Below are 22758 nucleotides of genomic sequence, written 5' to 3' on the forward strand. Positions count from 1 at the left end.
ATACGACAATTAGTATTTCCGCACTTTACACAGATCATGCCAGTTTTTATTTTTACATCTTCAACTTGCTTCCTCCTTCGAGAGCAGCCTGACATCATGAACGGATGTAAAACCGAGATAGATTTTAATAAAGTGAGTTAATTGTAGCGGTGGCGATTACAAGGAAGGAAACGAGTGATCTCGGTTTAGCCTTATCCAGACGCCTGAGCGGCACAAAAATAGCAATATCGATTCAGAGATATCGACTTATTTAAAACAATTCACGCCATCTCTAGGGAAATATATAAAATATTTATGACCTCTTGATGGTAAAAATGCCATGAATCCGCGTCCATTCCCCCCACTCGCAATCCGGAACTATGCAGAACGTATCGCGCAGGTGACAACTCTCAACAAAATAAATTCCAATTTAAATTTTTTTCGCAAAAGCTATTATTCGAGATTGCAATAAATCAATGACTGCAATAGGGTGAAATCGTACAATTATGATAAAATACGGGGATTGAATAATAATGCTAAGTTTAGGACGCAGTGATGCCAGGTTTAGAGGAAAGCATTTGGTACGACACAAGTTCATCCGCGCACAGCCTAATGTCCGATGGAGTCGCCGCCGAGCAAGTGAAAAAATTTTTTTTCACCTCTCGACGATCACACGAGTCCGGGCAACACGACGAGTCGCTCGAGATTTACATACCAGAGGTGAGTTACATCATTCGTCTTGATGAATAATTGTTCGTGGGGCGTCAATTCGAGGATAACCGTGTTGCTTCTGGTATTACGCCAATTTTTTGGTTAGATCCGACCACGTTTATGATTTTTATCAATTTTTATCACACGGGCGCCGTTGATGCAATTCCCATTTTCAAATGCATTTGAAAATAGTTTATGAGAATGAGAATTGATGTTTTGAAAGTTACTCATTAAAATAAGTAATTTTTCTGCGAATAATTCTGTACATACATAATTTTTTATAGTATGTCTTTTTTATCATATCACTTTTTTTACCTTCCAAGGTTGATTTTCAGAGGGGTTCATGAACGAACACGTGTAAGGAAACATAAAGTTGTCCATGATCGAAAACAACGCGCCTGAGATCAATTTCGATTTGTTTGAAAGTTCGTCCCTTTGACTTATTCATTATCATAAAGAACATCAATTTAACAGGCAAAAGGATGATCATCTTCACTATACAAAGTGATACGATTAATGAAAACAATTTCTCGTTTTATCTCCAGTCACAATTCGGCATTACAATAAATGATTCGTCAAATCTAAAATCAGTAGTCGCACTGAGTTACATAATCCTTTATCTATAGAAAGGTTTCTAATTAGCGTTAGGACAATGTTAATCCTCAATCGTAATTCATGAAGTGGTAAACATTAAGGACATAATGCCTTGATGTGTCCAACAGTTCAAGGACTCTTCGATTGATATCGTCAGCATTAATATTTCTTGTTAGAAAAATCGCCCATTTGGTTAATTTATCAAATTCTTTTATCTTGATCACCTCACCATATAAGTCCACTGTGATATCTGCATCTATATACTCATCTCCTAGATATATCTTGTAGTCATTTATATTTCCAACAGATAGTATGAATTCAGTAATTTCAGCTTCATCTCGTAAGTCATGCATATTATCTTCCAGAATGAAATTGGAAAAGACGTTTTTCACTAATTCGTTATCGAAGGACACATTTTCATTCGTCTTAATGAAGACGTTTTTTTATGCTACATGAATGTTTCGCTTGTAATTGGCGCGCGTATTTGTAAGAAATCGGGGCAAAGAGCGGTGCTGAACTATTTTTCGTTCTGCCATCTACCATCCCGTACGCGTACTCATGAACGTTCGCATAAGTACGCATCCTTCGGCTCACCGCCCCATGACACTTTCAAGTCAATGCTTTTTTCAATAAAGGATAACTAAAGTAGAGCGCACCTAATCCTTTATCTCGAGGATCACGAGTAGAAAGAATTATTTATTCTATGGGATAAATTATTGATGGGAATGAATTTTTTTGAAGAAATGAAGAGATTAGTTGAGACGATTTTTTAAAGATATAACGACAAGGTTATGTGAGTATTGGTCCATAAATTGTTCGATAAGCGATACATTTGAGTTTTTTTTTCCAGTTACTTCAAGCCAGTTATAGCTATTACACTTGGCCCTCAGCCCCAGTACTAGCCTGGTATCTTTGGGAGCACCGACAGGAGCTTTTGAATAAACGTATTCTCGAGTTGGGATCAGGAACAGCCCTACCAGGGATTGTAGCCAGCAAGTGCGGTGCCCACGTGATTCTCAGTGATTCTGCGAGTTTTCCCAAGAGTCTCCAACACATAAAGAGAAGCTGCGAGCTCAACGGAGTTCTATCCCAAGTGAAAGTAATAGGAATAACCTGGGGGTTATTCTTATCAAGTCTCTTTTCCATAGGTCCTCTGGACATAATTCTCGGCTCAGACTGCTTCTACGAGCCTTCGGTATTCGAGGACATCGTCGTAACTGTTGCATTTCTCCTTGAAAAAAATCCCAACGCCAAGTTCCTCTGTACTTATCAAGAACGTAGTGCAGACTGGTCAATCGAGCATTTGCTGAATAAGTGGGGATTATCCTGCACACACATATCTCTTGTAGGACTTGGCGCTGATTCAGGTGTGACTCTTGCAGAGTTGATGCAAGATCACACAATCCATCTGCTCGATATCAGACGTAAGAGTTGAAAAATCCGTCGATATCGCAAAGTAGGATGGCTTCTAATGCTGCTAAAGCCTTGAACAAACTACGTATTGTTAACATTCCGTGGACAGTTGGGGATCATCAGCTGAAACAATACTTCTCGCAATTTGGCCACATAGCCAAGGCCAAAGTGGTGTTCGACAAGAGAACAGGCTTGAGCAAGAACATTGGTTACTTGGAAATTCCTGATAATGAGACTTACCACTCCATTCTGAATAAGCCGAATCATCATCTTGAGGGCTTTGATCTGCATATTAAACATTACTGGGAATCCAATGACCAATAATTGAACAATAATTGCCATCGTTTAGAGTAACTTGATCAATGATGGCGAAGAAGGGGAGCTTATCGGATTTAGAAAATAGGTTTAGCAGAGCTGCTGATCATTTGCAGAGTTTAGTGGCGAGTCTGGATTCTGGACAATTGCTTGGGTTCTATGGGCTCTACAAACAGGCAACTGTGGGACCCTGTGACACACCCAAACCAAGTTGGTATCAGGCACAGGCGAAGCAAAAGTGGGAGGCATGGAGGAGTCTTGGTAGCATGGGAAAGGCGGAGGCAATGGAGAAGTACGTTTCAGCTTTAAAGAAATTAAATGACAATTGGGAGGACGAGTCCAAAATTGGAGGTAGGGCATGGGTTGCTGTTAGCTCAATGGTGAATACCGATGATACGTTGAATGATGGCGATAAGACTTTGCTCGATTGGGTGAAGGAAGGCAACGAGGACAAGGTCAGAGAGACACTGATGCGCAATTCATCGATTGTTAATAGTCCTGATGAGAGCAATATGTTGCCTATCCATTGGGCAGCTGATCGAGGCCACATGCTCACTATCAAGTGTCTGATTGAGAGGGGGGCTGACATCGATGCCCAGGATAATGATGGACAAACACCACTTCATTATGCTGCCTCTTGTGGGCACGCTGATGTCGTTGAGTATCTACTGTCGATTGGGGCCAAGTCTCTTAAGGATCATGATGGACTCACACCCAAACAAGTAGCCGATGAACGACTTGCAGCTGTACTCTAATCTAATTCATTAGTTTAATTCATAATGTCAAGCAACATTGCATTATCTCTAATATGGATTATTAAATGATGTTGGAAATATACGGTGGGAAAACGTCATTGAAGCTTTATCTTTGAGAACACATTTTTGTATTACTTTTGTTGGTTTTCTTTTTTATTTCATTTATAAACAAATAAATCCTTTAATACTCCAATATACTCACAGCCTAAGCTCTCCTTAGGTAAATGCGTGCGCCGGTGAAAAATTTCTTAGTCAACGGACGATTCCAAATTAACCCATTGGCTTTTTTTCAAAAGATTTCAATAAACCAATAACTCTAAATTTTTTTATATTTTCTACTCTACCCAATCATGGTAAATAAAATTTCTATCAATTCTTCGAGTCGACGAATAATTAAAAAAAACATGAAATGGGAATAAAAATCACGATCTAATCGTAAATGGTAATCACGATATTAGTTCAAACGTGGGCTGGGGTAAAAAATCTAAGCAATGCCAACGAAATGTAATGGATAAGTGAAAAAAAGAGTATTTTATAAACTTATTTTCTTGAATTAATATAACTAGCTGCTTGTTTCCTTTCTCTCTTTCTGTATCATTGTAAGAGGAGAAATTCACAATAAATTGCATTCAATCTATCGTAGTGTTTCTTTCAATCACAGTCGACGCACCGATAAACAATCAATTGCAATCATCAAAAGTAAATAAACGAATTCGGAGAATCCATCAGTTACTAGACGACTGAACTAAAAGGAAAAAAACACACCTCCAGTTTTGTGCGCTAAATTCCATACTGCTGGTTATTAATGCTGCAGTGATCAGGACCACTTGTAAGTGATTTTCACTTTTTAAAAATATTGAATGAGTTCTTTGAACTGCATGTTTCTGCATATATATATATATATATGTATATGTAAAAAATCCTAGTTCAGAAGTAAAAATATCTCATGACGCAAAAGTTCTGAATTATTGAGGAAGCATGAAAACATGTCGTGTGAGGATGAAATTTCTTGAAGGAATTATAGTATTAAAAATTCGAAAATTAATATTCTTAAAAAATTAGACAAGCCGATATTTCAAGTACTGTAGAAAAGGCTATCAACATTTTTCTATAAAACTAACGTTAAAAATAATCTGTCATTAAGTTTTACAATGATATCCATTCGTTATGGTGTTCTGCTTGCCTCTGACATAATTCTATAACTCTCCAAGAAATCCTCTCTCAATTGAATGTGGAACGTCACTAAATTCCTTCGAGTTGAAAAATCGACATGAATTTTCAATTCTATAAAACTATTAAAATCGAAAAAAAAACAACATTGCCAACTCTATCTACCGACTCTATAAATTAGTACTTTCGTGATCGGATTTAGGTCGATTTGTTGGAGGCGGTGGGGGTGGTGGTTGAGGCCGTGGTGGACGTTGATGAAATCTCGGAGATTTTTCACCGGTTTGAATTTGTAGTGGTGACTTAGGAACAATGACAGTCTGAGTCTGGGTCTGGACGTCAATGATATTTCCTTCTGACCTAGTTCTGTTGTGGGACTTGTTTTGCTCAGGCATGTCAGGTCTCGGTGGCTTCTCTGGACGCTCACCACTCAGGGCCATTGACGATGGCCGGCTCCCCACACTTGGACTTCTCTGCAAGTTGGAAGCGCTGTTTCCATTGCTCTCGATCGTAGTTTTCGTCAAGTTATTTCCACGCACTTGGATTATACTGACCTGTTGTTTATCCACTGAGTACATGTGTGCCCTCTCCAGTGTTATGGGCTATAAAACAAATTAATTGAACATTGAAGAACAAATTCGGTAGTTGAAGATTAGTTCTAGACTATAGAAACATCGCATATTTGTTGGAGCGAATCATCGAATAATTAATTTAATATGTTAAGTTATTCATTTTGTAAAAGTGAATATAAATCATTGCATGTAATTCGGAATTTTTATCAATGGTGAACACATTTGTAGCATTTTCCTGCTGTAAATCTAGTGGTTTCATAAGGGTAATGCAAAAATCGTCGTTTTTCTTCATTTGAAATGTCATTGATTTAAACAATGGGTAGATCACCCTGTTCGTGCAATAAAAAAACAATTCATATTAGAAATTTCCCACCAGAGAAATCAAGTTTAATGAGACAAATACAAAATTATAGATTAATACAAAAATAGATACAATAAAAAAGCCACTTTCATGCTTGATTATAAGATAAAAAAATAAAACACATAGGGATGTATTTACGGTGTTGAACTTACTCCAACGTCGACGTCCAAGTTCTCATTGCTCTGTCGCATGTGGGGTCTGATGAGGCTAGAGGGTCGAGTGAGTCCTGCTGGTCGTTCAGGAATTGCTGGTTTGCTGTTTCTCTCTCCAGAAATTGAATCACTTTTTTTTCTTAATTCCACTGTATCATCTGAATTGGAAAAAGAAAATAAAATAACAATTGTAGAACTAATTGAAGAAAATCGAATTCCACATCATTAAGTGGCAACACTCATTTGGAATAATTAAAAACGAGTTATACCTGAATTTTGATGCCCTACGCTCACTAAAGTTGTCCGTGGAGCTGCCACAGGTACCCTCTTTCTTTCTAAAGTCGAAGGTGATGGTTTCTCAGCTGGTACTGGTTTGGATTTCTGCACATCACCATTCTCAGGGTCAGAAATTCTGAATTGATTCGTACTTGAGTTGATTCGCATGCTAATGCCCTCGAAACCAATGGGGGGAGTTGGATCGGAGTTTTTGCCTTTTGGTTCGGATGAATCCGAGTTCTTACACTTTATTTCTATGTTATTATCAAACTTTGGTGTTTCCATTTTGTCATTATTGTCAGGAGAGGAGTTGTCATTCGCTGTCGTTTCGAAACCCTTCGTCTCTAATTCCATGCTCTTTTCAATCTTGTCGATTTTCTCAATTTTCTCCATCTTCTCTGTTTTCGGCTCGTGGTGATGGGTAGTGAGTTCGGTATTGACTTCGTGTTTTTGAGCCTTATAAGTATGACGATTAAGTGTTGCTGTTGTTAGGGGCCTTGGAGGCTTGTCAGGGGCTGGGGGAGGTTTATCATCCATTCTTTTTTCGTTTTTGTCCGGTGTTGCATACGGGGGTGTTGGTGCTGGCTTATTTTTTCGCCTTGTTGCTGGCTTTGGACTACCCTGCGGTGGACTTTCGCCGTGATCACTTAAACTGCTGTTTGATATGCATCTTCGCATGCCAATTACCGGAGGCTCATTGCCATTCACAATGCCCACATCCAAATCGCGATCAAAGTCTATCTCACCAGGGAAGAACCAGTCCGCGTATGTTATTAGTTGATCCACTATGAGACTAGAGTTATTAGCGGTACTCATGTTCATTCTGAAAAGAAAGTATTACCAATACCAATATTATTACTTCATTATTTATTATTACTTCATTAATTATTTTTAAATGGTAAAAACTTACACCATGGTGTTAACATCTTCTTGCGGACTCCATATCAAATTAGGTGCAATCACAATAGCAATATTTTGCGGTGACATTTTATTAACGTCACTGTTCTTTGTGAGCACTGCTAGAAACTTAATCAAAAACCTCAAATTCTCCAAGTTAGCCGGTGGCAATTTATGAAGCACTTCCCACAGTGCCCGCAATCTGATATCACTCTGTGTTATTTTAGCAGCTGCCATCCACTCTGCATATAACCTGGTGGAAAAAGATTATTCATTCATTGTACGTTAATTCGATCAATCGAGGGATTGAAATGATTGTGAAGTATTCAAGTGAGACAAAAAAATAAATTGCATTACATTCAGTCTGGATTACATCTGTTCAAACGTACTCTGAAGTGTGTGAGCGAGTGAGAGTCCGAGGTCGGATCAATTGAAATGATTTCCCTTGTCAGTGACGAACTAATTCGTCCTCACAATACAACTCAATGAATCAAAACAATTTCACTTTACACATACACTCTATTCGCTTTATCAGAGCAATGACCGAGGAAATTACCGATAAATTTTCCAAGAAAACGAATAAATAAAAAATAAGTGAAAACTGTTGACTCACTTGTAGGTAAGAAGTGGTTCAGGTAATTCACGTAGATATGACTTAAGCGCTCCAGCAATAACATGGGGATCTTTGTACTCCAATGCCGTTGGTAACGTGAGACAACATGCGTCCAAACTGAGTTTAATTCTTCGTAATTTAGACGCACCACCGGCTATCCTGAATAAGCCCTCTTCCTCCATGCCAAGCCTAAGAAGTGCTGATACACACAGTTGAATTGGAAGTGCTATTTTACGATTTGTCACTCGTAGATGCTCTTCCAGGAGTTGACCATATACAGGCTTCATTTCGTTATCGTCTAGACATCATTCAAATAATTAATTCCAAGAGAAAAAAATAATTCAAGCGAGGAAGTGACTAGGCTTCCTGGTATCCGAAAATTATTTCAGTGAAATTTAATAATAAATGTTTTTACTAAGGAACGAGTGAAGTTCGTATTGCTACTTAAAAGTTATCGAACAGAACGTGATATAAAGGAGTTTGAGAGATATTATTTATCAATAAATCACCAAGAATATATTGTCGATGTAAAATTCAACGACACGGTTATGATTGCTTTAGGCGAAGGTGGGAATAAGAAAATTTGAACAGAACAACTCACTAATGTAGCTTTCTAATCCGGGAATAAGATCCTCGAGACAGAATAAGGCACTTTCGTGATAAGCTCGCTGAAGCTTGACATATTGAATTATTCTTTGAGCAAGTTCCGTCTCCCGCGACATAAGCTGGAACATCTCAGCAGCCAATTGATCACGACACTGTTCGACTTTTGTCTCAGCCTCCTCAAGTTCCTCCCTCAAATTATCAATCTTAGTGCCAGCAGTGCCTAAAGTGGAGAATAAATCCAGAGGAATGCGGATAATGTAAGTATGAATACAACGCATACATTATGAAATATGTAAATAAACTTAACAACTGATGAATCACCTCCAGCACTGTGTTTACTCGCTTGATGATATCGCGTTCTCGCGCTATCCATATCTAAAATCAAACGAGCCAAATTCCTCTTGTGTTTTACGATATTCGGTACGTCAGTCTCCAAAATATGTTGAAGTGGAGCGGCCACGTACTGTTCAACTTTGGCCTCATGATCGACTGTTTCAGTGGCAAGCAACACTTGGGCACGACCACAAACAGCTAATGTATAACTCATTAAACCGTCATCAGTTGCACAGTCCATCATTGTTTGCCCGAGGACATACTCTGGACATTTTTTCTGAGAAGATTACAAGAATAGATTAAAAAAATAATTAAGTAAGGAATTAAAGATTATTTTTGGCTAATTCGCGGTAATTACCAGTCGCTTTTCCTTGAGCGACGTATCTTGAGCCAGGGCGGCACTGGGTGGTGTACCCAGACGTTTGCTGAGTCCAGTCAGCGCATTTCTTATCAACTCGACGTGCTTATCCGCTGCCTGCAGATCATCAGTAAGCACTTCTGTTTTTCCGGCTCTGTGCACACATGAAAATCATTTGTTTTATCATAAAAACTCTGCCATGGTAGTCTAGCTAAAAAATCTAAAGTGAGAGATTTAAAGAGTGATTCACCTGGAGAAGGTCTGATCAGCTAGTTGTTTAACTCGGAAGAATTGTTTCTTCATGATTGACGTGAAATTTGACACTTGGATGAATAAAAAAATATATATATCTGCTACCACTGACACAGGACAAACACTCCCTCCTTTATAAAAAATCAACAATATAATGTTTGAAATTAATGTTTAATTGGATTTAGCACTTTTCACTGGAGAAAATGTCACCAGCGATGAGCCGCACATATCTAGGGCGCGTCCTTTCTCAAGTATTTGCAGTAAACCAAAGGATCCGACTTTGATTGTTGCAGTGAATCCGTCATAATGCCTGAATCGTGATCTCATACAACTCAGGCATATACGTACACACAGAGCCAGCGGGCATTGAGAAGAGATAGCCACCACGACGATAAGCCCACCCCAATTCTATTTATATCTGTCGATTTAATGGGTTTACACTGTATTAGTACTTACGACAATTTCAACCGATTACTGATACACACGAGCTCAACGTATGTCCATTTATTCACATTTGGTATTGGCGAGGATTCGATGATCACATTTGGGTGAAAGAAAAACTTATAACGCAGGTTGAATCACGTGTATGACGTCGTGAGTTGTCTGTAACTATTGTCCGTCGGTCTAGCCTACTTGTCTTTTTTTTTCGGTAATCCTGTACAGGGGGCTCATTTTGATTTACCATAGATTTTCCCCATCTTGCCGTGATAACAGAGATTATAGGGAGATTACTGGGGCTTATAAAACGGCCACAACAGGAATATTTCATAGCGGTGGCGTATGAACCAAATCAGAGTCCGTATCTGTAAGTAAAACAGTGCAAGGCCGACAGTGTTCATAATTATAGCAGTTTCCTATTAGCCGACAAAATCCTACTTTTAAACAAATAATGGATAAAATGGTTTTTAATTCGTTATCACGTCATTGTCTATCATTTTCTGATGCTCCAGAATTAATGGACCTTTTGTAATTAATTAATCAAAATTTTACCATGAAAGTGGCCGATAAAATTCGGAAAAATCGATTCATTAATTTTCTTTCTCTTAAATTTATTATTTGAAAGCAAATATTTTGGTTATAATAATTAAATTTCCTCATGTCAGGTTTTTTGATGACTAGACACAGACGTCCATCGACACCTCTCTCTCTCTGTCTCTCTCTCTCTCCCTCTCTCTCTCTCTTTGAGGTTCAGGAAATCAAAAATAATATATTTTGTGGACTGTGTGCTAATTTATTGTGTGAAATATCGTGGAAAATTATACAATGATTTTGAGCGATTTATGGTAAGAAGTGTTGATCCCATAAACAATTTCGGCTTTTTAGCAATGAAATAATCTGTAGTATAACTACAAATTCAATCGTGAATTAGACTGTCTAAAGATTCGAGGAAAAACTGGTGATCATCGTACTGATAATGATGATAAATTCCAATTATTTAAAATTACAATCCCTTTTCGATTTACTGCTATCCTATGGAGACATTGTTATTCAGTTAATTATTTGATTGACGCATTCTTCTCCCCTTGGGATGCCTATCTTATTTTCATTGTCACGAGGTGATGTAATTGTTGTGGAAATTTTTAACAACTCCAACAGCTCTGGGAATAATATTTGTTGCAGGGAAACGTGATGACGATTGTTATGATAAATAAGAGAAGACAATTGGTGCAAAGGGGAGGTGGCAAAAATAACGATAGGAGGTCAGTGGAGAAATCCTTGCAGCAAATGAAAATAGTTCATCACATTTGTTTAAAGTCACGTTTTGATCACGATTTCATCCGATACCCCGGAACTTGACTCCAATATGTTATGATATGGAGGGTCATTTAGTTGACCCGCACGGTGAAGCAACAGAGATAAGCGAGGATGTAAGTAGCTGTGGTTGTTTTATGGGGTTCAGTTTGATCGAAGCTGAGCCAGGCGCCTTTTCCTTATTTTGTTCTTTATTTCTCTCTCTGCTTACCTGACCGATTGGTGCCAAGCTTTAATTTTGTCAGAAGACCGCTTTATTTACTATGGATACTGTGACTGCTGTAAGTATTTTAGTGTTTGTTCGTAAGAATTAGACATTAATGTGGTTAATAAATTGAACACATAATGGGGATCAAAAACTGGGAAATTTCAATGAAAAATTTAATCTACTAGCGTAACTTATGATCGACTATATTTAAGCGTAATTTGCCTTTCGGTACAGGATCGATTCGAGATCATTACAAATGTCAATTATGTCTACCGAATTTTTATGAAGCTAGTTATTCATATTGCAGTAGAATAATTGCAATAAAAAATGGCAATAACCCTTCGGTAGATAAATTCAGACACGTTTTTCAGTGAGTCTGTCCACTCGACCTCGGCCATAAATCCGTAAAAAAAACTACAACTCCAATTGATAACTCTCCATCGCTTTTCCATTGACAAAAAAAAAATTATAATTATGTTGACCTCTAGAGTTCACTTGAGCTCACGTGAGGGCACCCGACCGAGATACACCACACATGACTTCGATTTATCGCCATTTTGATAATAAAAAATGTATATATTAGTCACGCGATGAATTCAATCCGCAATAACACCCACAGGCATTTTCCATGCTACAAACAAGATGATTGAGCATTCCCTAATCTTAATTTTCTTTAACTTATATTACAGGTCGCTTATAACTGATTAAATATCTGTTTTAGTATCCCATATTGAAATCATTCCTCGCTGGTTCTTTCTCCGGGACTTTTTCAACAATTTTATTTCAACCCTTGGACCTCGTCAAAACGAGACTTCAGAGTTCAGTGGCAAACAATTATGTGTGGTAAGACTTCATTTACTCCCTACAAATTTTCCTCAAATTTTTCCAAGCTTATAATTCTAAGACTATAATTCTGAATGGAATAGTCATCCGACACCGAGACAAACAAAATATCTCATCTGTTTAATTATTCCAGTCCACCAAAGCATCCAATGCTGACCACAATAATTCACATAATCCAGAAGGAAAACATCTTGGGATTATGGAGGGGCATGACACCAGTGAGTTACAATAATAATTTCTCTGAAATCTTCATAATGACAATGATCGAGTATTCCCAAGTTTGTTGATACCCTTTTGAAAGTGACTTAATTAATTCTATCTGTTTCAGTCTATTACTAGGGTGATCCCAGGAGTCGGCCTCTATTTCTCCTCCATCCACTATCTAAAACACAGTATGAACTTGCGAGATCCACTGACACCCCTTCAAGCTATTTCACTCGGGATCACTGCAAGGACCATGTCAGGGTGCCTATTAATCCCGATCACTGTTGTAAAAACACGATTCGAAAGTGGATTCTACAAATATGAGAGTATTGGCCAAGCCCTTAGACTGATTTACAAGCAAGAAGGTATGCGAGGACTCTCCAGTGGACTTGCTCCCACTCTCCTGAGGGATGCACCTTATAGTGGACTCTATTTAATGTTTTACACTCAATTGAAAGAAGTGTCTTCTCTAGGTAATTGTCTTCTATCATTGCAGAATGTAAATCTCTCATAATTGAAACATTTTTCAAACAAATTTTTTAAACTTTCTCTTCCAGCTTTAGATAATAAAAAAATGGTGACTGTAAACTTCGGCTGTGGCATTTTGGCTGGAATTTTTGCGTCCATTGTGACACATCCAGCAGATGTTGTAAAGACCAAAATGCAATTATACCCCCTCGAGTTTAAGAGCGCCTACAGTGGATTTTTGTTTGTATATAAAAAATATGGAGTTCTGGGATATTTCAAAGGTATCGTTCCCAGGATGCTCAGGAGAACGCTCATGACCACTATGGCATGGACTGTGTACGAGCAAATTACGAGAACTATTGGTCTCAAATGATTGGAATGAGTCCATCATTATTTTTAAAATACTACCAGCAGTATTAGGGACTTTCCAATTTCTTGCAATTCAGTCCTTCATATTATGCCAATCAATTTTTATGTACATATTTATTCCATTTAATGTGCAGCAGCGTGAAGAATTATATCTCATTGGACTCCGAATGCTGTGTAGAGAGAAAAATCAATTAAGTTTTCTTTATTTTTTGTATTATTACGATTAAGATTGTTATTGGGTGAGTAATAAATGATTGATTGAGTTAATTTGAAATTTATTCAATTAGAAATAACAATTCTCGTTCGGCGTAATTACAAATCCAATCAATTCACATAAAAATGTATGTTTGAATTTTTTTGCAGCGCAATGGACAGCCTAAATATAACAATTGTATAATTTCATTGTTTCGATGGAAAGTAGTCGCTGAACCCGTATTCATGGACAAAAAAAAACTAACAGCTAATTTTCAAAACTGGAAATTTGAACTATTGAATTTGTGACGTAAGGAATAGCATATCTACAGATCCGACGAATTAGACCGTTGATTGCGAAATTCAATGGAAATTAATATCGAGTGATTTCTCGGTTTAACAAGTTTAAACATTTGCTGTTCAAGATTATGCAAAATCTTTACCTCAAAGGTACTTTAAGCTGGATTCTTGAGAGTTGTCTACCAGCGTTTACACATGTTCAGGTCCTCCCTTCGTCAATCACTCTGGAAATAGACAATCCAATTTCACTTAAACGGTTTCAATGTTACAAGTTCTAGTAGTCATTAAATATAATTATGTATTGAAAAATACAGCACACAGATGCCTTAAATTAACACAAAAAAAATGTATCGCACATTACTTGAGGCTTAATTAATCTGTAAAAATGAAATTTATCGGTTAAACCGTCACCAATTATAATAATCATTAATGTGTATCGCGTGAAAATTATTTCGTCGAAGTTATTCGACAAAGTGAGCCTCTTATTTGCTATTTAAAATGACAAAGAAAACTTCCCCTATTCGACGATTAACAAAATTTCCCCTTCTGATAAAACATTGTTTTGGCATCATCATTCCGACATAAATACCTCATAAATCTGTAGGCAGAAGCTAGGATTGTATAGTCACAGTCACACAGGACACTGTCGTTGCAGGTGCTACAGGTAGTAGTCACTGATTCCTTCACTAAACCACTAACTTTTGTATTCTTTCACGTTTTAAGAGAGTAAACAAAACGATATAAATAGAATCTATGGAGTAGTCGAAGTTATTTGCACCCAATTATTTTTTTTTGGCATGATCTTCGATTTTTTATTGTCAATTCATATTCCTGATCAAAGCAAGGATAGGTATACCTTCTCCCACCTTGCTCTGCTGTAAATTACTATCTAAAATTCATCGGATATTCATTTTTCCATTCTCCATTAAATTTTTTTAATTCCGTTAATTTTTCTGTATACCATGATATATCGTTTCGAAAATTTTTTCAAAATTATTTTCAACTCGTGTCGCAAAAACGAAGAGATGCTTTCTGTCAATTTACATCGGGTGTATGTTTTTTTCTACTCTGGATTATTGAGTTTTTATAAATCACAACATGTAAATAATTGACATTTATGTGCATTACTAGTTAAACTCACCTGGTGGAATACCTGTACAGTAATTGACACGTTAATATCAAATGTTTTTCTAGTGCATACCTGGATCACTCCTCACTCACTAACCAATCAAGAGTTGTTACTTGTGACTTCGACTTCTTGACCGGCGTCGACGTCGACCATAATTATTGGAGTTTCGATGATCACGGCTCCCTGCAAAAAGATATTAACTTTGCACATAGTAGATCTAATGCCTTTTCAGAGAATTCTCCGAATAATTATCCGTTCTATTGAATGTGCCCTTGAATTAAATAAATTAAGAATAGACTTCTAGATGAATTGACGGCATACCCTTATCTCTATTGTGACGTCTGTGATTCTCGTCCTCTCTGTGACGTTCATGACGGTCACGCGATCTGCTTCGACTTTGGTGGCTCGCATTCCTACTAATAATCAATTACTCCAAATTAGTTATTACACTCACAAATCAATAAGCATCGTGTTAATAGATCTGATGATCTTATCTACCTGTGGAAATCATGGCGAACTTTGTCGTCGTCACGTCTACGACGCTTTTCCCTGTCGCGATCGCGATCCCTCTCTCTCTCAGTCTCACGTCGTTTTCGCTCAATCTCTTCATTTACTCGAGCCCTTTGCTTCCTGTCTTCATCTCTCCTTTGTTCTTTCTCATCTCGAGCTTTTTCTCTCTTCGCCTGAATACAATATCAATCACTCAGTAGCAGAAACATGCATTATAAAAAATATGATGAATACCATTATTTCTTGAAGTGCACTTTTGAGTCTAGCATATCCGACGTGTTGTTTTCCCATTAAATGATCATCTATACGTTGTTGGGCATCACCAACAATTAGGAATGCTCCACAAACATCACACACCTCCATTTGTTTCTCCTGTGCAGCTGCCAATTCCGCAGTCTGCAAGTGTTTTAAATGAAAACATGACAACGACTTTTCAAGCTCTTTCTAGCAATAGGTTTGGATGAGGAAGCATTTTTTAATCACAAAAAACTTATGAAGGCTACTTCATAAGTTTTCAAGCAATATTTTTAACGTTTTTGAAAAATTGAAAAATTCCTCAATTTTCAAATGACAAACAATAGATGAGAACAAGCACTTCTCATTCCTTTACCTGATTATAATGACTATTATCATTAGACTTTCTCAATGTCTCTCGTTCTTCCTTGAGCTGGTCACACAGCCTCATGAGCCCCTGTGCTTGTTCCACGTTTCCCTGGATACCACTTTGTTCAGCCTCCTCCACCAATTTATTGATCTTCTCCGTCAAAAGAGCAATTTGCTCCTCATTTCTCTGTGTCTGCGCTGGTGTCAGAGTGGGCTACGATAATGTCAAAAATTAACGATTATTGATTTATCACCAGAAAGGAGTGTGAAAGGAGTAATCAATTGGGCATATAATTAATAACTCACTGCCTCAGTCTTTCCTATTAAAGCGAGTCGTTGCTTCCCTTTGACGATTTTTCTCTCCACCTCACTGAGCATACTCTGGCAAAACCGAATGAACTCATCCTCGTATTGTTGTTTTCTATATGAATATGGAGCTTTCTCAAATAAATCCCTAGCTTCATCATCGTGAACGTGAACACAGGCGCCCAAATCTGCTCTGGTATTAACGAATAAATCATGGGGACAGAATTTCACCAGATAGAGTTTGCAAAACTGTAAAAAAAGCAATACATGACAGAGTCATAAACAAACAAAATATTTGTTGTGCCCCACACAGGTAAAAACTAGCAAGAATCATCAAAAATTCGGAAGGAATAAAATCAATCCACAAATAAAATGAAACATCAAAATTCATAATAGCGTCTAAAAGCCATCACTACCTCAGGATCTTCCCAGTTGAGCTCTTTAGGCTTCTCATTAGGAAGAACATTGCGATTCCTTCCCATCAATTCATCAAGGAGTGCGGCAGCCGCTGCTGCAGCCATTGTATTATTATTTTTATGGGTTAGCTTTGTCCTTGCCTCGTACCACTCACCAAATCACGCCTCTAACGAATTCTATCACTAAAAATAACAATCTTCAACTACTCATCTCACATCATTGAAGACTGACACTTATCAAAAAACAAACAAATCATTTATCTTTGCGAATTAATGAAGGAAAAACAATGGAATGCGTTAAATAAAATGGAAATTCTAGGCTTGGGGTGAGTTTCCACAATGGCAATTGTTGGGACACTACGGAGACCTCTTTCTGATCCACTGATGATACAGTTGGTCCTAAACATCAACTACACACCTAGCCTCACCCAACCTCTCAGACATAACTCAGATCTACCTGTCCCTAATCTTATCCAAGAATTTCGATGGTTTTGATGACATCGTAATTAGAAAGTTGTTGGATTTCAACTCTTACATTCTTTTAAGGTAATAGTAAAATTATGATACAATTTTTCACATTCCCAGTGTTTACATTAATTTCATAGAAATGTAAATGCTCTTGGAAAACTTTAATATATTTTTATCAACAATATTGCTGTTCTGTTTACTCAACTAATATTAACTTACATTGGTTGACAATATTTTCCTTATTTGTAGTCCTCAGTAAGAAGAAAATAAGGGAGATATTTTTTATTATTACGAATGTCAAGAAAAAAATTAGAAAATTGTTGATGTTATGACAAGTACTATTTTGATTGTCTAGTTCATATGTTCATCCATAGAAATGCCAGCGAGAATTCAGAATGATGGGGACAGAACACGAAACTCCGATGCTCCATCAGAGCCAAGTTATGAGACAATGGACACCAGCGATGAGCCATCAATCCAAGTAGAAACTGATCATCTCCCGGAGCCCCAGCCCATTGAGTCAGACATTCTGAACCTGGCCATTGATGTTCCCTACACAGAGACTGACACCACTGCCCTCCCCACAACCATTTCTTCTGGTTCACTGATGGAAACTCGTACCAATTCACTGGACTCTACGAACACTCTCTCTTTTAACTCAATCTCAGGTGACTCTCTGGAGCCTCAATCCTCTCGAGGAAACATTGGTGGGCCTCGAAATATTTATGACTTGAGTGATGATAGCTACGACTCTAGAGATAACGTCTACATTCCAAGGGCAGTCGGCTACGAGCGCCCAATTCTTCACGGAAACGAATCTTCAGACAATACGAGTGAAGTTCAAGAAGTGCCTGAACTAGTATCTAATCGCGCAGGACCAAGCAGAATTACTCCTCAATCAGTCCAATCCAGTGAGGGAGTTAATCCCGGGACTCAAGTGCCTTCCTACGGACCTCCAGTCAGCCCCAATATCATCAGGAGAGCTGGGCCGTACATCCTGGGACCTCTCATAGGAACATGTCCTGTTAAGACCATTATCCAGTGTCTAGCCAGGAAGGAAGGCACTGATAAGTACTACACTATAAAAATGCTTACCCTGAAGAACGGCAACGAGCATGAATCGCAAGACGATCGTCAAGGAAAGATGCTGCTACATGCGGAATATTCCTTGTTGAGCCTGCTTCATAATCAGGATGGAGTGGTACACCACCATGGGCTTTTCAAGGACTCAGTATTGGAGGAGAAATCAACTTCCAGTGGTCGTTTCTATACTGGGAGAATAAAAAAAAGACTCTGTTTAGTCCTGGATTGTCTCACATCCCACGACTTCAACCCCAGAAATGACGAGCTTCTCAATCTCCAGCACCATATGATAAGGGAAAAGAGACTACCCGAGAAAGAGAGTCTCCTCATATTCACTGATACTGTACGGATCGTTGCAGAGTTTCATAAAAAAAATATCGTCCACAGAGATCTAAAGCTAGGAAATATCGTTTTAAACAGGAAAACGAAAAAAGTTACAATAACGAATTTCTGTTTGGGAACATTTTTAGCTAGTGAAAAAGATCTGTTGAAGGACCAAAGAGGAAGTCCAGCATACGTATCTCCAGACGTTCTCTGTGGGAAACCCTACTTAGGTAAGCCCTCTGACATGTGGTCTCTGGGGGTTGTTCTCTTTACGATGCTCTATGGATATTTTCCTTTCTACGACACCAGTCCAACCCCATTGTACAACAAAATTCGAGCTGCAAATTATCACATTCCTAATGATGGAAGAGTGTCTGAGGGGACAACTAATTTAATTAGGGATCTCCTAGTTTTACAGCCTAACCGAAGACTGACTGCAGTTCAAGTTTTAGAATCTCTGAGAGTCATCATAGAAACTTTCAAAGTACATGGAACCATTAGTGAGGAGGAACAGGTAGTGCCCGATACATCTGATATAAAGGAGGACTCCTGTGAGAAGAAAACAGAGATAAGCGAGAGAAAGAAGCTGGAGACGAGACCTTTCGCTGATTTATTGAAGAAAATGACGGTTCAGGAGCAAATGCAACAGATGATTAATCAGCAGAGTCCTCTGACACCCAGGACTCGGCCTTTCGGACAGATCCCAGTTTACAGAGTTGATTCAGACCCCCGAGAGCTGACACAAGCTGAATTGGATAAATACAGTCATTTGATTCCTAGAGATAATCAGCGAAATCATCCCCATGGTTCCAGAAGAGAAGGGGTAATTTCCAGGAATCGATCAACCTCTCGATTCAGAACTACCTCTGAGACTACCCCCCCGCCAGTTGGACATGGTCAAAGTAATGGAGCACGTACCAATCCCATTCACGGTTCCTCAAATCCTCCAGCTCCGGAGGCAGCGCCTCAAGCAATACCTCAAGCGATAATTCACACAACACCTCATGCACTTGGATCCAATCCTGTGAATTTGAGTGGTAGAGAAACTCCAGCTGTTGGAACCTGGCCAAATTCCAACTCTAGAGACGGAGCCTCCACATCCTCACCTGTAATCATCAGTCGGGTCACTGATTGTGGTGTTCAAAGGGTAAATTCCCTGCTGAATTCTGGAAGTCATGATCCTAGACCTTCTGGTGCTGCTCCCAGTCAAAATAGAACCGTCTCAGGTAATCCTGTACTGCCCGTCAATGTAGACGTATCTCCGTCGCCACCATTTCTACCAGAGAGTCCGGCTCGTGCTCCAGCAAGGCAGGCTCCGGAGGGATCGGAGGCTTCCGATTCTGCTCCATTCAGGGAGATGAGTGCAGAGATGTCCAGGAATGCTCGAATTTCAGAACTCCGGAGTCGATATGACTACGCGAGGATGTCCATGGCCATTAGAGCCTGTATATTAAACCGAAATAACCAGAGACCGTCGGAGCATCCTAGACCTTTGATATTGTCCAATCGATCGGTTCCTGATGTGGATACTCTTGATCAGGAACGCAGGTCCAGAGCGGCAGTCCTCGATCGTATCGTTTCGTTAAGGATAAGAATGCAGCAGAATAGAATTGATAATATTGAGAGGCAGACGAATGTCTTGACAAGTTTGAATAGTAGTATGGGGAGAGTGGAAGGGAATAGAGTGGCCAGAGGGAGGGCAACTCTCAGTCAACACAGACACACACCGTACTCAACATCGTCGACGAATATTCAAATTGGTTACATAGCCAATCCTGGAATGTTTACGCAGATAGGTACAATGGATTGGCCGAGAAATGGAGCAGACGCAGAGAGGGCCGAGGCAGGGCGGACTCTTCGACGACTCATGGCGAGACTCAGATCATCCCAAGGGTTGTTTCGGATGACACTAGGTAGGAATAGGACGAGGGATAATGACCCTAGAACCGACCAAAATGGAACTGAGGAGAGGGAGAATTGAGAAACCATCTCAATTTTTATAGATTATCCAAGGATCAGTGCCAATTTTCTGATAACAGGGTTGAGGAACGTATGAATGAATTTAGGAATTTTATTGAGTTGGCGACAGGTCAGTTTTTATTTTTATTGGAAATACATTCAAGATATTTTGTCTCAGAGTTTGAGTGTGAATTGGTATATTCGCAATGCTGAAAACTAGAGTTATTGGAAAGACCATTAATTTTAAATCCCAGGAAATATCAGATGCAAGCACTATTTATAGATTATTGTAAAATTATATTAATGATTGTATAAAATATTGTATGATTCAATGAATATTGCGAAATCGATTTGTTCTTGATTATTTTGTCATGATTGGAATTGACATTAAGGAATCAATGCGTTTAGAAATGACACAATATTCTTTGCATATTGGACAACTTTATTTACTTCTAGTTATTAGAATTCAAATGTTATCTATTGATGAATATTTCTGACGATTGGTGGTTCCGATTTCTTGACAATAAATATCAATGTCAAAATCAAAAATAAACTGTTTCAATTATTGAGTCGATGAAGACTGTTAAGCGGGAATTTTGAATGAATTTTAAAGATGGCGGTTGAGATGGCTTCCGGAATTTCTGTGACTTGGTACTCTCTTTTCCGGTTCTCCGTTTGCGTAGAATTCACGACACAATGAAAGCCAAGGGAGAAGTGAGTTATTTTGTCATTAATTTTAACTAGATATTTTTAAAATTTGGTCAAAATTATGAAAAACAATTTTCAAAGATATCTGCAGGGATTATCTACTCAATTTTAAGAGGAAAATTCGAGATTATGTCTTGATGATCTGAGGTTATTGAGGCAGCATGGTTCGGCCATTGAACGATCACAAAATTTACATAAAAAATTCCATAAAAAGATATGTTATTGATATAGAATACGCTAGATTTCATTTTTCCATGTCTATTTCTTACATGGTTGCTGGAAATTTGGTTTCTCAGGTGCAACCTCGATTCCCATAAAAACATAACCTAACTCCCTGCCTGTCTGTTTTAGCTGAAGGAATACGAGGTAATTGGGAGGAAGCTCCCCACCGAGAAGGAGAAAACCACTCCTCTCTACAAAATGAGAATTTTCGCTCCCGATGCTATTGTCGCTAAATCTCGTTTCTGGTATTTTTTGAGACAACTGAAGAAGTTCAAAAAATCAACTGGAGAAATCGTTTCTCTTAAACAGGTGAGCTCACCACTTACGAAATTCTGTTCGAACTGATGAATTAAAAACGTACATCGGATCTCTTTTTGGCAAATCATTGGAAATTTTTAATCACCAATTTTTGCTACTAATATAAGTTGTATTGAGTTTAAATTCCTGAGTTTATTAATCCTGGCCAATTTTTTTCTCCTCCAATTTTCTAGATTTCTGAGAAAACCCCAACGAAAATCAAGAACTTCGGTATTTGGTTGAGGTATGACTCGCGCTCTGGTACCCACAACATGTACAGAGAGTACCGTGATTTGTCAGTGAGCGGTGCTGTTACCCAGTGCTATCGCGATATGGGAGCCCGTCATCGTGCTCGTGCCCACTCCATTCAGATTATCAAGGTGGAGATCGTAAAAGCTGCCAACTGCCGAAGACCACAAGTCAAGCAGTTCCACGACAGCCACATCAGATTCCCACTGGCAAAGAGAATCCAGCACAGGAACAGAATGCCATTATTCAGCGTACGTAAACCACGTACCTACTTCCTGTAAACATCGCCGAAAGTACTGTCTTATGTATGTTTCAACACAAATATAACGTACTGAGGTTAATAAAATTATGTCTCTATAATTTTATCCAATATTTTCGCTTTTATCTTACCCATATTGACCTATCTTCCTATTCATCTCCAACAAAAATAAGTTTGATTTAGCAGTCTGAAAGTTCACGAGAGAATTATTCACTCGTTTATTTTTAATTTGCGCTGTCCTGAAATCATTTTACACTTTAATAAATGCAAATAACATGTTCAAAAAATTATTCCTGAAATGGATGAGTAGAAATTTCGATTTTTTTTATTCGAGAACTAGAAAATACTCAAATTTACGAAAGCATCTTTAATGATTTCGTAGTATATAATATTTTTAAGTTGTTCTTCCTTTATATACATTCAATTATTATTCAAATCCAAGAGGATCAACTTGAGATCCTTCTTTTTTTTTATTCGATTGTTGAAGAATAGTCGAGACATTTCGGCCGTTCGGCGAACTTCGAGAATATTCGGC

General features: G+C 38.3%; 8 protein-coding genes across 16 annotated transcripts; 6 read left to right on the forward strand and 2 right to left on the reverse strand.

The window, feature by feature from the left end:
• The first annotated feature begins 377 nt into the window (after positions 1–377).
• Positions 378–2725, forward strand: LOC105265108 (methyltransferase-like protein 23). Its single transcript, XM_011302417.1, has 2 exons — positions 378–699; positions 2135–2725. The coding sequence occupies exons 1-2, from the start codon at positions 535–537 to the stop codon at positions 2717–2719; spliced, it is 750 nt and encodes a 249-aa protein (XP_011300719.1). The 5' UTR covers positions 378–534; the 3' UTR covers positions 2720–2725.
• LOC105265107 (SRA stem-loop-interacting RNA-binding protein, mitochondrial-like) lies at positions 2724–3033 on the forward strand. The gene has a single exon (XM_011302416.1). The coding sequence runs from the start codon at positions 2746–2748 to the stop codon at positions 3019–3021; it is 276 nt and encodes a 91-aa protein (XP_011300718.1). The 5' UTR covers positions 2724–2745; the 3' UTR covers positions 3022–3033.
• Positions 3034–3042: 9 nt separating this feature from the next.
• On the forward strand, positions 3043–3876 carry LOC105265109 (acyl-CoA-binding domain-containing protein 6). Its single transcript, XM_011302419.1, has one exon. It carries the CDS (start codon positions 3060–3062, stop codon positions 3765–3767), a length of 708 nt encoding a protein of 235 aa, XP_011300721.1. The 5' UTR covers positions 3043–3059; the 3' UTR covers positions 3768–3876.
• Positions 3877–4117: 241 nt separating this feature from the next.
• On the reverse strand, positions 4118–10056 carry LOC105265110 (rho GTPase-activating protein 44-like). Of its 2 annotated transcripts, XM_011302421.1 has the most exons (10): positions 9353–10056; positions 9103–9256; positions 8733–9021; positions 8407–8631; positions 7806–8103; positions 7206–7445; positions 6289–7118; positions 6020–6177; positions 5489–5536; positions 4118–5407 (listed from the first exon to the last, which is right to left on the reverse strand). In XM_011302421.1, the coding sequence occupies exons 1-10, from the start codon at positions 9403–9405 to the stop codon at positions 5108–5110; spliced, it is 2595 nt and encodes an 864-aa protein (XP_011300723.1). In that variant the 5' UTR covers positions 9406–10056; the 3' UTR covers positions 4118–5107. The 2 variants fall into 2 exon arrangements, with proteins under 2 accessions (XP_011300723.1, XP_011300722.1); XM_011302420.1 differs by having other exon boundaries at positions 4118–5536.
• An 82-nt stretch (positions 10057–10138) lies between these two features.
• LOC105265111 (solute carrier family 25 member 38) lies at positions 10139–13465 on the forward strand. 6 transcript variants are annotated; one of them, XM_011302425.1, is made up of 7 exons: positions 10139–10159; positions 10975–11222; positions 11352–11387; positions 12036–12157; positions 12291–12375; positions 12486–12834; positions 12919–13465. In XM_011302425.1, exons 2-7 carry the CDS (start codon positions 11169–11171, stop codon positions 13200–13202), a joined length of 930 nt encoding a protein of 309 aa, XP_011300727.1. In that variant the 5' UTR covers positions 10139–10159; positions 10975–11168; the 3' UTR covers positions 13203–13465. The 6 variants fall into 6 exon arrangements, with proteins under 6 accessions (XP_011300727.1, XP_011300724.1, XP_011300726.1 ...); XM_011302422.1 differs by lacking the exon at positions 10139–10159 and adding an exon at positions 10428–10910; XM_011302424.1 differs by lacking the exon at positions 10139–10159 and adding an exon at positions 10428–10750.
• Positions 13466–13479: 14 nt separating this feature from the next.
• On the reverse strand, positions 13480–17011 carry LOC105265113 (luc7-like protein 3). 2 transcript variants are annotated; one of them, XM_011302429.1, is made up of 8 exons: positions 16655–17011; positions 16239–16487; positions 15940–16146; positions 15564–15725; positions 15318–15502; positions 15141–15235; positions 14892–15002; positions 13480–13914 (listed from the first exon to the last, which is right to left on the reverse strand). In XM_011302429.1, exons 1-7 carry the CDS (start codon positions 16757–16759, stop codon positions 14929–14931), a joined length of 1077 nt encoding a protein of 358 aa, XP_011300731.1. In that variant the 5' UTR covers positions 16760–17011; the 3' UTR covers positions 13480–13914; positions 14892–14928. The 2 variants fall into 2 exon arrangements, with proteins under 2 accessions (XP_011300731.1, XP_011300730.1); XM_011302428.1 differs by lacking the exon at positions 13480–13914 and having other exon boundaries at positions 14411–15002.
• A 75-nt stretch (positions 17012–17086) lies between these two features.
• Positions 17087–20838, forward strand: LOC105265114 (uncharacterized). 2 transcript variants are annotated; one of them, XM_011302431.1, is made up of 2 exons: positions 17087–17200; positions 17478–20838. In XM_011302431.1, the coding sequence occupies exon 2, from the start codon at positions 17499–17501 to the stop codon at positions 20508–20510; it is 3012 nt and encodes a 1003-aa protein (XP_011300733.1). In that variant the 5' UTR covers positions 17087–17200; positions 17478–17498; the 3' UTR covers positions 20511–20838. The 2 variants fall into 2 exon arrangements, with proteins under 2 accessions (XP_011300733.1, XP_011300732.1); XM_011302430.1 differs by having other exon boundaries at positions 17497–20838.
• Positions 20839–21093: 255 nt separating this feature from the next.
• RpL18A (ribosomal protein L18A) lies at positions 21094–22334 on the forward strand. Its single transcript, XM_011302433.1, has 3 exons — positions 21094–21202; positions 21548–21727; positions 21910–22334. Exons 1-3 carry the CDS (start codon positions 21185–21187, stop codon positions 22243–22245), a joined length of 534 nt encoding a protein of 177 aa, XP_011300735.1. The 5' UTR covers positions 21094–21184; the 3' UTR covers positions 22246–22334.
• The last annotated feature ends 424 nt before the right edge of the window (positions 22335–22758 follow it).

The sequence above is a fragment of the Fopius arisanus genome, unplaced genomic scaffold (assembly GCF_000806365.1).
Source record: "Fopius arisanus strain USDA-PBARC FA_bdor unplaced genomic scaffold, ASM80636v1 scaffold00027, whole genome shotgun sequence".
Lineage (NCBI taxonomy): Eukaryota > Metazoa > Arthropoda > Insecta > Hymenoptera > Braconidae > Fopius > Fopius arisanus.

Excerpts from the sequence above, each read along its gene's own strand:
- LOC105265111 (XM_011302425.1), top strand. The coding sequence starts at position 11,169 with ATGGAGGGTCATTTAGTTGACCCGCACGGTGAAGCAACAGAGATAAGC. Across the intron at positions 11,223-11,351 it reads CAACAGAGATAAGCGAGGAT|AAGACCGCTTTATTTACTAT; the intron begins GTAAGTAGCTGT and ends TAATTTTGTCAG. Across the intron at positions 12,835-12,918 it reads GAAAGAAGTGTCTTCTCTAG|CTTTAGATAATAAAAAAATG; the intron begins GTAATTGTCTTC and ends TTTCTCTTCCAG.
- LOC105265113 (XM_011302429.1), bottom strand. The coding sequence starts at position 16,759 with ATGGCTGCAGCAGCGGCTGCCGCACTCCTTGATGAATTGATGGGAAGG. Across the intron at positions 15,236-15,317 it reads GTTCGCCATGATTTCCACAG|TAGGAATGCGAGCCACCAAA; the intron begins GTAGATAAGATC and ends ATTGATTATTAG. Across the intron at positions 15,003-15,140 it reads ACGTCACAATAGAGATAAGG|GGAGCCGTGATCATCGAAAC; the intron begins GTATGCCGTCAA and ends ATCTTTTTGCAG.
- RpL18A (XM_011302433.1), top strand. Across the intron at positions 21,728-21,909 it reads AAATCGTTTCTCTTAAACAG|ATTTCTGAGAAAACCCCAAC; the intron begins GTGAGCTCACCA and ends CCAATTTTCTAG.
- LOC105265114 (XM_011302431.1), top strand. The coding sequence starts at position 17,499 with ATGCCAGCGAGAATTCAGAATGATGGGGACAGAACACGAAACTCCGAT.
- LOC105265110 (XM_011302420.1), bottom strand. The coding sequence starts at position 9,405 with ATGAAGAAACAATTCTTCCGAGTTAAACAACTAGCTGATCAGACCTTC. Across the intron at positions 9,022-9,102 it reads CGCTCAAGGAAAAGCGACTG|AAAAAATGTCCAGAGTATGT; the intron begins GTAATTACCGCG and ends TAATCTTCTCAG. Across the intron at positions 7,446-7,805 it reads GAACCACTTCTTACCTACAA|GTTATATGCAGAGTGGATGG; the intron begins GTGAGTCAACAG and ends TTTTTCCACCAG.
- LOC105265109 (XM_011302419.1), top strand. The coding sequence starts at position 3,060 with ATGATGGCGAAGAAGGGGAGCTTATCGGATTTAGAAAATAGGTTTAGC.
- LOC105265107 (XM_011302416.1), top strand. The coding sequence starts at position 2,746 with ATGGCTTCTAATGCTGCTAAAGCCTTGAACAAACTACGTATTGTTAAC.
- LOC105265108 (XM_011302417.1), top strand. The coding sequence starts at position 535 with ATGCCAGGTTTAGAGGAAAGCATTTGGTACGACACAAGTTCATCCGCG. Across the intron at positions 700-2,134 it reads TCGAGATTTACATACCAGAG|TTACTTCAAGCCAGTTATAG; the intron begins GTGAGTTACATC and ends TTTTTTTTCCAG.